This window comes from Micropterus dolomieu, linkage group LG02 (assembly GCF_021292245.1).
Source record: "Micropterus dolomieu isolate WLL.071019.BEF.003 ecotype Adirondacks linkage group LG02, ASM2129224v1, whole genome shotgun sequence".
In the NCBI taxonomy this organism is placed as follows: domain Eukaryota; kingdom Metazoa; phylum Chordata; class Actinopteri; order Centrarchiformes; family Centrarchidae; genus Micropterus; species Micropterus dolomieu.
In genome coordinates this window covers 16288896-16304712 of record NC_060151.1, presented here as the reverse complement: position 1 = coordinate 16304712, position 15817 = coordinate 16288896, and the positions used below count along the sequence as shown (strand labels likewise).

General features: G+C 38.6%; 3 protein-coding genes across 4 annotated transcripts; 1 reads left to right on the top strand and 2 right to left on the bottom strand.

Annotated features, from left to right (window-relative positions):
• Positions 1-23: 23 nt before the first annotated feature.
• LOC123956494 (hydroxyacylglutathione hydrolase-like protein) lies at positions 24-3978 on the bottom strand. 2 transcript variants are annotated; one of them, XM_046028712.1, is made up of 9 exons: positions 3844-3978; positions 3513-3654; positions 2958-3022; positions 2738-2855; positions 2499-2607; positions 2143-2246; positions 1769-1870; positions 1067-1146; positions 24-707 (listed from the first exon to the last, which is right to left on the bottom strand). In XM_046028712.1, the coding sequence occupies exons 2-9, from the start codon at positions 3615-3617 to the stop codon at positions 545-547; spliced, it is 846 nt and encodes a 281-aa protein (XP_045884668.1). In that variant the 5' UTR covers positions 3618-3654; positions 3844-3978; the 3' UTR covers positions 24-544. The 2 variants fall into 2 exon arrangements, with proteins under 2 accessions (XP_045884668.1, XP_045884675.1); XM_046028719.1 differs by lacking the exon at positions 1769-1870.
• A 622-nt stretch (positions 3979-4600) lies between these two features.
• LOC123965289 (hydroxyacylglutathione hydrolase, mitochondrial-like) lies at positions 4601-8739 on the bottom strand. The gene is made up of 9 exons (XM_046041854.1): positions 8581-8739; positions 7894-8078; positions 6937-7001; positions 6624-6741; positions 6396-6504; positions 6152-6255; positions 5838-5939; positions 5639-5718; positions 4601-5504 (listed from the first exon to the last, which is right to left on the bottom strand). Exons 1-9 carry the CDS (start codon positions 8645-8647, stop codon positions 5405-5407), a joined length of 930 nt encoding a protein of 309 aa, XP_045897810.1. The 5' UTR covers positions 8648-8739; the 3' UTR covers positions 4601-5404.
• Positions 8740-8820: 81 nt separating this feature from the next.
• fahd1 (fumarylacetoacetate hydrolase domain containing 1) lies at positions 8821-9905 on the top strand. Its single transcript, XM_046041862.1, has one exon. It carries the CDS (start codon positions 8964-8966, stop codon positions 9708-9710), a length of 747 nt encoding a protein of 248 aa, XP_045897818.1. The 5' UTR covers positions 8821-8963; the 3' UTR covers positions 9711-9905.
• Positions 9906-15817: the final 5912 nt, after the last annotated feature.

Sequence of the window (15817 nt, the reverse complement as noted above, 5' to 3'; positions counted from 1 at the left end):
ATGGTAAGAATATATCCAACATATTTATTCAGACAGATGTTTTATTGAATAATCTTGACTCTTGAGGTACAGTTACTGCATAAGCTCGCGAACCGTGAGGAGAAGCAGCTATTTAGATTCATAGCGATGTCCACTGCATGTTTGTTCTACTATGCGCTGGCAGTCACAAGGTCACCTGACAGAAAATAAAATAAAAGAACTGTTGTAATGCAAATAAGCCATATAAAAATTAAGCTTATTTTTCTCCCAAAACCAGTTATTTAAAGCAATAAATACACAAAACACATGTACATTAGTATTAGCAGATGTTACTTGGTACAGTTCCTAACAGACTGGGAGACCAACCCTTAAATTAATTAATTAGGTTGTAGGAATATTTAATAAAAGCAGCTTTATACAGGCCTTTTTGTGCAGACATTGTTTTATAATTACAAAAACAACACGCGTCCATGGCAGTCAACCAGGCCCCCGAGCAGTGTGAATTGGTTAAATGTAGGGTTAAAGCAACAAACATCACACTGTACAGTCTTGTGTCTTGCTGCATTCAGCTGTTCAAACTGGGTCTGAGAAGCCCCCATTCCAAAGCCAACATGGCATGAGGAGGAAGTCTCTCCTTGGGCTTCTTAAATTTGTCCTTCTCCTTCCGCAGGACCCTCAGCACCTCTATGGGGTCCGTCTTCCCTGTGAACTTTTGTACTCCTTTCTCCCTACAGTAAAGGAAGAGGATTAGAAAGAAAGATTAACGACTGAGACAATTTAGTTTTTTTCTGATTTTAGAAAACCACTGATTAATCTTGAAACACAGGCTCACCAAATTTGCCAGTTTTACCAACATTTCAAGTAGACTAAAAAATTTCTATAGCACTGCTACACAGTGATTCATCATTAAAAGAGTGGCTGAAGGAGTCGCTGCAAGAAACAACAAAACAAGCATAATTTCCCTGAATCCCATTTTTAAAATTGGTGGTCAAACTCTACAGCCATTACTGAAATGGCTGGAGACATTTTTTCACCTGACCCAGCCTGTCATGTTTCATACATACTGTGTAGAAATATCTAAACTCACGAGAGGCGAAGAAAAGGGTTGTAGTCAAACTCTTCCATTAGGGTAGATGGCACTGTGGGTTTGTCATCATCATCTCTTGCCTGCAGAAACAAAGATTTGTGAGGCAACTCTGCAAAATAACTATTAATATCTCTCATCTGTATTTAAAGGATTATACTTGCAATGTTCTATATTTTTGTTTTTGTCAGCAAAAACAACAATTAATTTATCTGAATAATTTAACTGTGCAGCCAAAGCCTGAAACATCACTTTCACTATATCACTGACCTCCATTTTTGTATAAAAACTATTAAAAACACATCATTAAGCCAATTTCATTACCTTCAACATGAACACTGAAGTTTATTTTTGCTTCAATCCCACAAGCACTGTCTGGAAATACTCACTGGAACAGAAAAGTTGTACTCATCCACAGCTGAAAATAGTCCCCAGCAAATGCTCCATTTACTCCTTTTTGAGTGATGTTTGCTAAAAACTAAAGTGCCCAGCGGTTTTAGGAAATTATTTAAATTAGTTATTTAAAAAACTGACACAATACATTTGTCAGCAGGTTTTAAAGATTTATGTCTTTTATGAGCTGAAACAGGAAGGTACAGCATTATGAGACAGACTAATACACCGTTAAAGTTTTTGTCTTTTGTTGACAAAAGCAGAGAACATCGCAAGCTTTATTCTTTCAGCAGTTGTCCTTGTATTGCTCACCCTGGCCCAGCTCAGCATCTCTTTAACCTTTTCGTTCTCTGGCTCCACCAGCATGGCAAACTTCAGGTTCTTAATGGTATACTCATGTCCACAGAACACCTTCTACAGATGAACAGAGCAAAGATTTAAAGCTAGGATTTCTGGTTAACTCACACCTAGCAGTAGAGTTACTGGGCTTTGTGCCATTTTTGAGAGGTTCTGTACTAAGAAGGGAGAAAAGAGGGCCAGGCTGCACTCAATCCCCTCATTGTATGAGTGTTTACTCATCACTGTGACTCAGTCTTACACCAGCTCTTATCTGAGGTCATGTCAGCTGCTGTTAACCCTGTGCGGGCTGCACAAAGCCACAACAAATATCTCTTATTTCCACTAACCGTGTCTTGAGGTAGGGAGCCGAGCACCTGAGTGAGATTGTGGTACATCTGTTCTGCTGTACCCTCAAGAAACCGCCCACATCCACCAATAAACAACGTATCCCCTGACAACCAGAAAGGACAGGCAAAGGGCAGTGGTCAGTCCCGGTCATCCCATACAACAAGAACAATGGACAATGTCCTGGACAACAAAGATTCATATCTCTAGCCACTCAAAAATAAGTTATTACATTAATGCAATTTATGATTGATTTTGCCTACATACAGTGGGTGTACTGTACAGGTATAAGCTTTAAGTAGAACTTATTCTCAGATTTCAACTGGTTCGCCAGCTCTTTACGTTTACAGACAAAGACCTGTGAACACAGCAGGGGCGTCAGTGCACTCATCCTCCCAAACAAAGTAGCACATGTGACCAGAGGTATGGCAGGGAGTAAACAGACACCTCACATTGATGGAGTTAAACTGCAAAATGGAGAAAACACAATGTAAGAAGACAATATGGCAGAGACGCAACAGGAAAAGCTGCATTTTGAAATCATAACTGGAGCACTGTCAAGGTGGAGACATTTTAATCCTGTTACTGTGTGGGCACCTTGAGCTCCTGGGCATTGGTGACTTTATCCGTCAGACCCCCGATCCGATCATCTCCCCCGAACACATTCAGCCCAGGAACCTCCTTCAGCAGAGCCTCATTGCCTCGAGCATGGTCCCTGATTAGTGAGAACAGGTTTGTTAATCATTACTTTAGCAATTATTTGTTCTGGTATTTACTTTAAGTCATGGCCACCCCCTCTTGTACCAAACAGTCTCACCAGTGATGGTGTGTGGTGAGAACAGCCGTCAGGGACAAGCCCTCTCGCTTCACTATTTCTAGCAGCTGTTTAAAAAAACAGATTTCCACCTGTTAGCAGCACTTCACATATGTATGCATCTCATTAGGGCTAGTTATCTTTCAAGCAACAAGTGGTAAACATTCTTTGGTTCCAGCTTCTAAATTATGGGGAGATTTCTTTGTCTATGTGATAGTAAACACAATATATTTGGACAGGTTTTGGACTGTGGGTCGCACAAAACCATGCAATTAGGTGACATCACTTTGGCCTTTAGTAAATTGTGAAGGATATTTTCACAATTTTCTGAAATTTTATAGACCAATTAATCAAGAAAATAATCAGCAGTGTAATAAATGGTAATTTGTTTTTTGGTTTCTTCATTGTTCAAATATATATTTTTTTTATATCAGTGAGATGCCAATCCTTTCTGATAAATGTATTATGTTTTATTATTTTGTTACTTGTCCAAACACAGACCAAAAAAACAAAAAAAACAAACCCAATATATACCAAACAGAAGTCTGTGTCTCTCACCCGGTGTGGTACAGCAGGGTCCACAGCTACGGCCTGCTTACTCCGCTCCTCAATCACCAGGTACATGTAGTTGTCCTCCAGGATGGAGATCACCTTAACCTTCATGGCACCCTCAAACGCATGCGCACCACAGTGCGTGACACTTAAGGAAGACTTAATTAGTAAACATTACTTATATCGACATCTGCACCAGTTTTTAATTTATCACTAATTCTGTTAATGCTAATAAAAACATTCAACTGTACACTTCTGTTAGCAGGTGTCATGAAGCTCAGCCTGAACATTAAAGACAAATCAAACAATCTACACACGTCCAGAAAAACATGGTTACCTCAGATTAAATGATTGCGATTAGGCTGTTTTATCCTTGTGCGGCTGTGATGCCCCGAAAATCATTATTGTACATTTCTGCATTCGGACCGGGAAGTTATCGCGACATCATCGAGCCAGGGCTATCAAATCCAAGACATTTTAATCGAGCCGGAAACACTCAACAGTGTCAGTTTGTGATGTTCTAAATAAATAACATATTGTGTCTTCCCTTATTTATCGCATTGTTATTTTACTATGTTCTTAATGAATGTAAATTATCTGTTCTGTATGAACGTGTCACGTTTAAATTTGAGTTAGTGTTCAGTATTTTGTGCCCAATATTAGACTTGAAACACAGGCTCACCAAAACCTGCTTGAAAATAAAGAATTTAGTTGTTGTTTTTTTATCTTTGACTTTAAAAATTGTGATGAATGACTCAAATCTGGATGTAAAATACTTAGAAGGAATATAACACTCTGATTATGTATTACTAGTAGTGATTTACTCAAATATTAGTTAAGTATTTTACTTGAATATATTTTCTGCTATATTTCTGCTTCACTACATATCGAGAGAAAAAGTACTTTGTCAGCCAGATTAAGTGAAGACATCTGTGTTGTTGTGCAGGGAATGACTGTAGCTTCAAGTAGACCTGCTACATTAAAATGCTGCCTAACTGTTATTACTGTTGTCCTGTAATAATGAAATTATGATATATCTGATAATACAACACTTTCATTAGTGACATTAATGACATACTTCTGATACTTCAAAGTACATTTTGAATGTGAGACTTTTATTTCTACTGAATTAAAATAAATGTGTTTGCTTTTTCAAACGAACATCATGCAATATTCTTTGTAAGATTGTACTTTACATGCAACAGCATTCAGGATATCTAACATTTAATGCTGACACACCAATACGTAGACAATGCTTGACAGAATGGTTTTCAATGAAGTAAGAAATAAAAATGCACTTTACGTAATAAACAACCAAACTTAACTTTGTGCTGCTATGTCGACCGAAATTTCCCCTACAGGGTATTAATAGTTATATCTTATCTTATTGGCTTCAAAGGAAATATGGAAATAAGTCGCATGCCATTCAACATTCCAGGTCAGAATAAAACATTGATACGAATCTTTACAGAAATTACTTTATCAATTTACAGAAATTTTACACATATTCTGACATTTGTTCCTCAGGCTCCCTGTCTTGTTGAAGTTTTTGAATTTGAACACTTCATGAAATATTAGTTTGTACATCAATATGTTACAACATAATACTAAATAGACTCTAAAACTCCCATTTACAGATTAACAAACTCATTTCTCTTATTTGAAGTGTTTGAATTAATGGCCATATATTCCTTAAAACTATCACTCAACATCTGACAAACAAACCAACAAACCAAACACAACTAAAATAATTTAAAGCCATATAAGGGCTGAATATAGTGTTATAAAGTTTGTGCTTTGAAATGGATTTGAAGATGAATTGCAGATTAGTATACTGTTGACAGCTCGCACGGTTGTAAGCAGTTGGTCAGAAAAAGTCAGCATGAGTGCAGTGGACATCACTCCTTCGGCACCCGGAAGCCATCTTTTTCTTTCCGGAGACTTCTCATAGTTTCAATCGGGTCGGTCTGCTTTACATGGTCTTGCACGGACTTCTCTCTAGATTAAAAAAAAATATGAGTAATTACCTCTGAACAAACTACACTAACAGATACATGTGTTGTAAGTTTGTGACAAAACATTTTTGGATGCAATCTTCTTAAATAATTAGTATTAAATCATGCTCTACATACTTTACTCTCATAAAGGGGTTAAATGTGAATTCATCTGCCAAAGTGGACGGGATGGTCGGTTCTCCATTGCTGCATTTCTCCTACAGAAACACAAATGCACGGACTCAAAGTATTTGTCTTTTTTATTCACAACGGTTTCGGAGATCGACCATCTTGACTGAGGCAATGGTTGCTTGAATGTGACACATCAGTCAAATACCTTTGCCCATGCTAGCTTCTTCTGAATGACTTCATTGTCTGGTTCCACATGACGTGCAAATTTCAGATTGCTGACGGTGTACTCATGACCACAGTAAACACGCTTAAACACAAACAGACCATGGTTAGTCACACCCAAAATGGAAAATGTATCAAATATCTTTGATGAAGAAATGCAGATTTTTCTTAAAAAACAGCAAAAACACAGGTAGAGCTGTCGTCTTAAATCCTCAGTAAATTACTTTAAGAATGATTCATGTCTTCAGTGTTACATTTAGACTTTCACTGACATACAAATAGGGTACATATACTTACTGTTTCAGGAGGCAGGCATCCCAGGATCTCTATCAAGGCTTTGTACATCTGCTCCGCTGTACCCTCAAAGAATTTACCACAACCAGCCACAAACAGCGTGTCCCCTGCATGGAAAAAAACCCCATTTCCTTAGGGCATTAATGGTCACACATGACAGAATGCTGACTTCTTACAGAGGCTGCATCAATACTTACTGGTTTAGACTTTACTGTCTTCAGTATCGCTCTAATGTGGTTAGACATACCTGTGAAAACAGCTGGTGGCTCAGTGCTGTTTTCTTTTGTCACATAGTAGCAGATGTGACCAGTCGTGTGACATGGTGTAAACAGGCATTTGACATTGAGTGATCCAAGCTGGCAAAGAATGACACCAGTGAGCAAACATCAGCCATTTGGGGCCTTATATTTTGATTGTAGAACCAGTGAGTCTATATAAATAAATATACAGTCTAAACAGAGTTTGATGGTCTTACTTTGAAACTGTTGGAATGAGAAACCTTCTTTGTAATTGCATCAACTCTGTCATCTCCTCCATAGACCTTCAGTCCTGGCATTAGCCTTACCATCTTCTCATTGCCACTAGCATGATCCCTGAGGTGAGAAAATGATCAGTGTATTGTTACTACTCTTTGATTCAGCAGAAGGGTAGTTTCATCCAGATATTAAGGTTTCTGAGCATTTGTGTTGGTTAGAATGCTCATAAATACAATATGCAAATGATCGACAGCATAATACTATGTGTAAAATAAAATATTAATTTATTAATTAAATAAACATGTAGCTTACCAGTGGTGGTGAGTGGTCAGAACTGTTGTGAGTTTCACGCCATGTTTTCTGACAGCTTCCACAACCTGTTGAAAGCATAAAAAGGGTCACAGACACTTAAGTACTGCTTAAATGATTAATCAATCAAAAGAAAAAGATTCATCACCAAAGTTTTTTTTTTTTATTGTGTAAAACTATTATCAAGCAAAAGTGCTAAATATTTGTTGGTTCGAGCTTCTCATGTTTAATATCATTACACATTGAATATCTGTGAGTTTGGAGTGAAGACATCACATTGGGCTTTACATTTATTATACATTTTACTGACTATACCATTAATATGAAAAAAATTTAAATACAGCATACTGAAAGTAATCATTAGTTGTAGCCCTAAATGGAAGCACATATTTAATATAATATAATATAGTCAGTGAGGGAAGCAGCAATGCAATAAATGTTTAATGCGGGAATTTGCAATCCTTGATTCAAAAGCTTACTTAAGAAAAAGTACAGAAAAACTTGTTAGCATTTTGATGTGCTGGACTAAGTGGAGCTAATTATAACAACTTTATATAATATTGGCTAGTTTAATCTATAACAATGCATGAAAGTGCCACGACAATATGACATCATACTATACTGTGAGACAAATGTGTCAACCTTCAAGAGATTTTACTATATTATTTATAATGTGATAACTGGGTTTAGGACAATGTTGCAAATAAATGAACAGGAGCTGATGAATGACAATATTGGTTTTTAAATTATTTTTGCTTCAAGGTGATTAAATACATTGACTGCTCTGCGATTTTATTCACTGGATTACCCAAAAATAGAGGTTTCTTCAGTCAGATCATTTATCTATCAACAGTTTCTCAACAGCTTTTACAGAAACTAATTATCATAATGGGAAAAAAAAGCATTTCCCATAATACAGGAATATACATATATATATAAAATACAGTGCATTGTATAGACCTTTATTGGCTCCACAGGGTCAACAATAGCTGCTTCTCTGGAGTCCACATCAATCAGGAGGTACATGTAATTGTCACTCAGTGCTGGGAGAAGTTCAACCCTCATATTTGCTTGTTCCACCAGAGAGGATTTCCTTACTGCGCTGTGAAGGAGAGCAGCTGCTTGGGCCTGGACTTCCACAGGTGCTTTATCAGAGGATACAAGTCAATATTTAACAAACAGCAATATCAGACTGACGTGGAGACACTCTCTGTTAGTCCTATATAATTATTTTTACACCATTAAATCCCCTTTTCCCTCAAAATGTTTATTTTATGCAGCCACAAACACCAGGAAATAATGGCATTATGCAGCAGCCATTGGCTCAACCTGTAAGCTGATATGGCACCTAGAACAAGTAAACAACGTTAGCTTCAATGCAGCTTTTAAAAAAATGCATCACATTTTATTTTTCACCTAACGTTAGCTGTCACAGCCTTTATCTGACTTGACTGTCATGGGGGAGATTGTTAACAAGGAGCAGATGTTTGTCAGACAGGCCAGCTGTGTTCACCTGACAGCTCCCCTCTTAAGACACGACTAAACAAAACAAAAACTAACTAGTTAACGTTCATGTAGCTAAGTTACACAAGCTAACACGCTAGCTAACGTGGATGTTTGCGTACTAAACAAATCGCGTGGACGTACCAAATTTGAAGGCTGTTGCAGCTCCAAGTAGAGTGCAGGCACTCCCTACTAGTGACTTGAATAACATAACAACAGCAGCTATCGCCTTCTCACATTAGTATCAACCAGAAAAGTTTGCTTCTGCTTCAGTTCCGCTTCAACTTTAACCTTCCCAGGCGCCACCAATCAAGTCTGGGGGAGTGGATCGTGAATAATTAACGTGACACGTGCATACATTGGTTATTTACGCATTTTTTAACGACGAATTAATTCGCATACAGTAAAGCATACGTGAGGTCTTTTATCTTACCTGATAAACGTGTCAAATGCAGCAAATAATTGCTTTGGTTACATATATTTTTGCGTTCTCTGTATGTCCTTTCAGGCTTGCCGTAGGTTGATTCATGAACCACACTGTCGGTCAAAGTTTAGTTAACCTGCTGCTGACTGCTTCGGAGCGGCTGAAACCGTCATATTTCTCCATAATGACAGCACGAAATATATCTCGATTTTGGGAATGGGGGAGGAAGATCATCTGTGTTGGGAGAAACTATGCAGACCATGCCAAAGAGCTAAAAAATGCGATTCCTACAGATCCCGTCCTGTTCCTAAAAACACCTTCAGCGTATGTAAGAGAGGGCTCCGCTATCCTGGTGCCTCACTACACCAGCAACCTGCACCATGAAGTGGAGTTAGGGGTGGTGATCGGGAAAGGGGGCACAGCCATCCCTCAGTCCGCCGCTATGGAGCACGTTGCAGGCTACGCTCTGTGCTTGGATATGACAGCCCGGGACATCCAAGACGAGTGCAAGTCCAAGGGTCTACCCTGGACCCTGGCCAAAGCTTTCAACACATCCTGCCCGGTCAGTGAGTTCATCCCCAAAGAGCGCATTCCTGACCCGGGGAACGTGAAGCTGTGGCTGAAGGTGAACGACCAGCTGCGGCAGAGCGGCTGCACGTCCCAGATGATTTTCTCCATCCCCTATCTCATCAGCTACATCAGCGACTTCATCACCCTGGAGGAGGGGGATCTCATCCTCACCGGGACCCCTAAAGGAGTCTCCGCCGTGCAGGAGCACGATGAGCTGCAGGCTGGGATCGAGGACGTTGTCACCATGAGCTTCAGAATAGACAGACAAAACCATCAGTGAAACACTAATGAGGCCAAATACATACGCAGACTCATGAAGTGAGTGTTTTTACTGGAGAGTTGAATATAATTCTTTTAAATATATTTTCAATACCTGGGTGGATCAGCAGGTGGCAGTGCTGTGCCATCAAGACCATATTTCTGATCAATTTTATGCTGCCTTGTACAGAATTTGGGAATAAATTTGCAAAATACAGTTTGTTTACATTCATTGATCTCAACAATACAAGTGTATGATCTGTTTTACTGTATTATCTGTTAAATCCATGGATCAAAAAATCATTTATTGCACAATCAACCCCTGGTGGTCTTTGTTTCAGATCGTCAGTGGTGGATGGAGAATTCTGAACTTTTACTCAAATAAAATATATGTTGTAAAACATTTTATTACAAGTAAAATAATGAATGTATTATCAAAAATGTAAATATAATTATTGCAGAAAGAATGGCCACTGTCTGTGTTATTTTATCATATATAGGCTAATGTTTTCTTCTTCTTCTTCTTATGATGTTATACATGTTAATATTGTAGCAGACTAGCTGGTGAAGATGGAGCTAATTTGAACTGCGTTATACAATGGAGATATTTTACTTAAGTAAAAGTAACAATATTTCAGAATATTATGTATGTTATATGATCGTATTGTCATTATTGATGTGTTCATGTGTACATCACTTTAATGTTGCAGCTGGAACAAATGCATGGGTCTTGCTTAATCCATAATAATACATACTGCTTATTACTTACTACATACTTGTGCCTCAAAATTGCACTTAAGTACAGTATTTGAGTCAGATGTACTTATAGGTACATATGACCACTTGTTAAAAACACAAAAGACAAAATATTTCCCCCTGAAATGTAGCGGAATAGATGTCTTAAATGGAAACAAAAAGGAAGTACAAAAGTACAGTACTTGAATAATTGTACTTAGATACAGCAAAAGCAATAGATTCAAACTTGACAGTGGAGCTGACTTTAGTTGAGTAAAATTAACATTAAAAGCCTCATAGACCCAATACACTATAACACAATCAGTCATACCCAAAAATCATAATGATATTGATATTGCGGTAGGGTAAAAGTGATCATGATTGTAATGATAGTAAAGCAGCACAGGCTGAATTTATGCAGTGTACCCTTCAGAAGCTTAAATGTGAAATAGAGTTTATCCCACATGAGTTGAGAAGATGTTCATGTTAGTGAGGGAGTTTAGAGGACTGAGGGTTTGGCACTGGCTACCTGTGGTTATTCTTAAATTTGGAACACATTTTGCTGCTTGTTGGATTAGCAGAGGCGTGTTTTCTTCCCAAAGTTTGATGGACCACGTTTCTGCAGCAAACTACCATATGGATACATTTTTGTAACTGCGCAGTGAACCCTGTTAGCCTTTGACAATCTAATACACCAAAACGACTCTCCTTGCCGGTACTGTTTAATACAACTGTGGTATATCTGTCCATGCAGGCGGTGAACCTTCGTCATAAACACATTCTTCTTGGACTGTTCAACATCTGTTCCAGGTTCACTTACAATTCTCCCACAGGCTTCTCTGTTTTCAGGATCAATCAGAGCCTCCATCAACCTGTCCCAGGCCAGTCTGCTGTAACCTGACTCTGTGTCATCATCTGCCCACACCTGTAGGGCATGTTATCTCCAAGATTCACAGGACCCAAATCCCTGGCCCTCAGGGGGACTCTGGCGTTATATGTGTCCATCATTAGAGCAGTTATGACAGATTCAATTAGATTTGGGATCTGGGAAATGTAGTCGTGGCCTGTTTTCCCCCTACCGCGTTAGAGTAGGGTTAGAGCAGTGCACAGTATGGCATGTGCTCACAGGTGTCGTCTTCTATGAGTTATGAATCATACTATTCATTGTCCCCGAGTGACTGAAGGTTTTACACCATCACAGGTTTTTAACAATAGCTTCAAAGCTCAGGCTCAGCTCTGGTTTAGCGTTCACCACATGAAGTGGTGTATGTTGTCATCGAGCAGCAGTCTGAGAAGGTACATTTAACGCTTTCAAGGGACCACAGCCTTCGCAATCTAATACACACTAACAATAGTGTCATCTATGGCGTGAAATCAAGCCATGTTGGAAACAGCAGAGATTTGAGGGAATTCTCTTGTAAACAAAGGAGATTTCCTACCCTATCCCATCTAATACAGAGCAAAAAGTGGCATGAAGATACATATTTGGCTCAGTGGACGGCAATGTCAGTCTCTTTGGCCCACCACTTTGGCTCACACTGAAATATCTCAACAACTATTGGCACAAATTTTGGTACAGACATTCATGGTTCCCAGATAATAAATCCTACTGACTTAGGTGATCCTCTGAATTTTCATCAATTCAGATTCTTGTTTTGTCCAGTTCTTTGGTTTATGAATACTTGCAAAATGAATGACAATCCCATTGTCATTGTGACCATGCTAGCTTACAGCTCAAAGCACAAGTGTGCCTCAGTATAGCCTCATTTAGACTTATGTAGACTCTTTGTCTTGTTATACTTTGTTGATAAGTGTCTACTGTATGCCTCTAGAGATTGACATGAAAACATTTACATTTCCTTACATAGAGGCGCATTTTGAGCGGTTGAATATGAGGGTTGTTTTACATCTAGTGTAAATGCCATATGTGACATATTACTACAGATGTGTTGAAACATCTGTTAGTTGCCATCGGTTCATCAGTAGGTTTAGTATCGAGGTATCTGTCTTGCTGGAGGTTACAGGTTCACATGGAAAGCAACTTGAACATGAATACGGGATTGAACATGTTGATCCATGGTTTGTATGGACCCTCAAAACTTGTGTGTATGAGTGTGACTCTTTACAATTAAGTCCTGTTAATTTATATGAAGAAACATTTTTAAAAAAACAGCTTCGTTTTGATTATAAAATGCACAAATGCTACAGTATGTCATCCTGAGATGACTGAAAGGAATCTGAGGAAAAGCGTTTTGCACTGACCTTTATTTAACAGAGTAAAACAACAGCCCTTGACATGAAATGTATTGCAAGAAGGTCCAACATGTGAAAATGATTTACAACTTGGCCGTGTATGTGTGTATGTGTGTGTGTGTGCTCAGAAAATGACCAATCGTGATGCCTCACTTTGCGTGCTGCACTGTTTGACACCAGACAGTGCTGTGGTGTGGTCATTCTTGGAAAAAAAAACACCAACACACAAAATCATTGGAAGGATAGAGTCAGACAGGATGCATATGACATATTGCATCAAAAAGACATGCACTCACGTGGCCTGGAAATGGATTGTAATTTAGTTTAATAGAAGTATCTGTGTCTGTATACGTGTTACAATTTGCATACTTGGATGTCAAGCCAGTGCTTACATTGAATCCACCTTGTCTTTATCCCACATTTCCCAAATTTTAACTGGTCCTCCTGCATGTAAACAATTACAGTGCATTCACATAATTAAAATTGGGTGGCTGGGGATTAATAACACTGTGGAGAAAATGAAGAACGAATTTGTGATTTTTTTATAGGGTAAACTTAAGGGCTGTAATTCATTTTCGTAGAATAATGAATGGGGTATTTGGCAAATGAAAAGAAACCATGCGTGAAAGCCAGGTGCGAGCCTCTTTCACTCAGAGTGATTGAATATACATAGTGTGTTAACATTTTGTTTGAAGATGCAGGTGGAAGGCAAAGTGGGTAGTGTACCATGGAACATACTGTAGGTTTAACAACTAAACTCAGTATTTGATGTAAGCATGTTTAGTCCATACCACTGTGCGCACATTTCCCAGATACAGAAGTGAGAATGGTGCAGCGAGTTGTATTTATATTTTAAGAATGCCGATGTTTTTCTCAGTGTGAAAGATTTCCATCCATTTGGCAACAGTGTCTCAGTGTCTTTGGCTACAGTTAGTACCTCACCAACCAAGTCCAAGTTTTCCAATCAAGGCCCAACAAGCAGACTGGAGTTTGTATTTTAAAGGCTAAAATGGCAACAGAAGAATGCACTGTAACATGTCCAGAAAAACAATGTTATAAAATCCTATTGTAAAAGTTTTTAATTCCATATCCCCAAAAAGTTCCCCAATTTGTGTTGAGCTACTATGACTATTTGAAATCCCTCTAACCTAAATTACTCTCTCATCAATTAAAGCTGGAGTCAAAATTTAACAAGATGCTGTGAGGCATAAACCACAGAGAAGAGAGAAAATCCCCCAGCATTTCCTTGCTGAATTGAAGGAGACTGCGGTACGGGTGGAAAATGTGTGGAGTCCTCTGTATGAACCTTCTTCATTTGTGGCTCCTCGAAGGTAAGCACTTTTACGCTCTAATCCTACTTTGTAGGATCTGCTGTATAGAAATCAGCCGCCTTTCCTTCAGCGCAGCCTTCGGAGTGGTTCATCCCTCCCTTGGAGTGTTTCTGATTAGTCTGCCATGTGCCCATTATTCCCAAATAAGAGTCACCCCACAAAATATACATCCCTCATCACGCCTAATCTCAAACAGTCACAGTGGCCTGTAACTTAATCCACATTGGGCTATTTTCACTCATGCAAACAAATCCACAATGGTAAGAATTGATGGCACGCAATAAATTGTGGGCTTCAAATCCTTGGAAGCTACATGCCAGCCAAAGCTAAACAAATTACTGTCCCTATGAGAAGGGCAGATTTGGACTTTTATGGACATGTAATTGATTGTCTTTGCCTTTTAGTTGTTTTGAGCAAATACAATCAAGAATAATCTGTATTTTACACAAACTTAGAGAAACATACACCATATTAACTGTATGACTGTTTTTTACTTTTAAACAGTGGCATCGAGGCTTTGGCTTAATGCGAATTGGAATGATCACAAAACTTTCTTCTATCACTTTTTGCCATGATATCTCCAGCTTAGTCCAGCACCTGTTTTGCTTGTTTTTCTGTTCTGCTTTTTCCTTCATCACTGTCCACAAACCCCAGAGACCAAAACCAACAAGGAAATGATGCTACAAGTGTTGATTGAGTCGTCAATATGTCTTAATCCTCTGAGCCAGATAGACCCACATTGACATATTCCTTCATTCCAATGAACACTGTAGTTTGTTTTGTATCCATCCCACTTGTCTAGTGAAAAACAAATGGGCCACAGGGATAGGGACATCAGACAGTATTGTAGCCTGGATTAGATGGACTAACATATGGTTGGTTTGGACCTTTTCACGGCATTTTAGAACACCAGCCTTTTCCTTAAACACACAGGACAAAATATAAAACAATATCATTCGATTTAAGACACAAGTTTTGTTTTTCAAAATCTGATGAACAATGCAGTTCTGTGGTTAGTAATAAGCTAAGATACAGCATTTCTCGTTTCTCTGATACTATAAAAACAGTCTTTTTGATATTTATTCCTGTATATTAGCTGCTGAATGCTAGAATTACCGCTTTATTCTGAATTTTCAATTATTATACTAGTAGAAAGTTGAATCTTTAAATGAATTTGTAATGGATATGTAAAAGACATTCAGACAGCTGCACTGAAAATGTCGGGAACTACGACGCCACTATACTCTTTTGAATCAAATTAAATTGTTAATTGCTTCACACCTGAAATATTGATGACAGGGTCACAAAACATGACCTAATGCTGGTGGTGTCTACAGATTCTTATGGCAGCCAAAAGGCTGAGCTCATACAGAGCAATATGTGCCCATACAGACCAGAGGCGATGTTGTAAGGCTTGTTTGCTTAGATCACAGAATTGGATGAGGTAATGGTTTATTAAATGTGCAGTAGATCATTTTCATGAACACCAACATACAAATTACTTTTCCTGCTCTTTTTTTCTTCACCTCAGTTGGATTTGTCATATCATAGCCGTGTTTAGTGACAACTGTAGATTATGCTGAATGTCCTGCTCATTTAATAAAACTTAACGGCTGGGCTGGTCCTGTGAATACCGATACTAACATTTTTCCCAGATGGCAGAATGGGAAATCAGCTATCTTTAATGCCTGCTGCTGGCCTGGCACAGCGAAAAAGTGGCTATCACTATGACTGGTAATACAGAGTAATAAAAGTTGGCACAGATGAAGTGAGCCAACCACATTTAAATTTTAGTGAGGTCCACAAAAAC

Bases quoted from the DNA above. Each gene is read 5' to 3' on its own strand.
- fahd1 (XM_046041862.1), top strand. From the start codon at position 8,964: ATGAACCACACTGTCGGTCAAAGTTTAGTTAACCTGCTGCTGACTGCT.
- LOC123965289 (XM_046041854.1), bottom strand. From the start codon at position 8,647: ATGTTATTCAAGTCACTAGTAGGGAGTGCCTGCACTCTACTTGGAGCT. The intron at 8,079-8,580 runs GTACGTCCACGC...CCTCTGATAAAG, and splicing joins TGCAACAGCCTTCAAATTTG to CACCTGTGGAAGTCCAGGCC. The intron at 6,256-6,395 runs GTATGTCTAACC...TTTTCCATGCAG, and splicing joins GCCACCAGCTGTTTTCACAG to GGGACACGCTGTTTGTGGCT.
- LOC123956494 (XM_046028712.1), bottom strand. From the start codon at position 3,617: ATGAAGGTTAAGGTGATCTCCATCCTGGAGGACAACTACATGTACCTG. The intron at 1,871-2,142 runs GTTAGTGGAAAT...GTTCATCTGTAG, and splicing joins GCTCCCTACCTCAAGACACG to AAGGTGTTCTGTGGACATGA. The intron at 1,147-1,768 runs GTGAGCAATACA...TTGTTTCTGCAG, and splicing joins AGATGCTGAGCTGGGCCAGG to GCAAGAGATGATGATGACAA.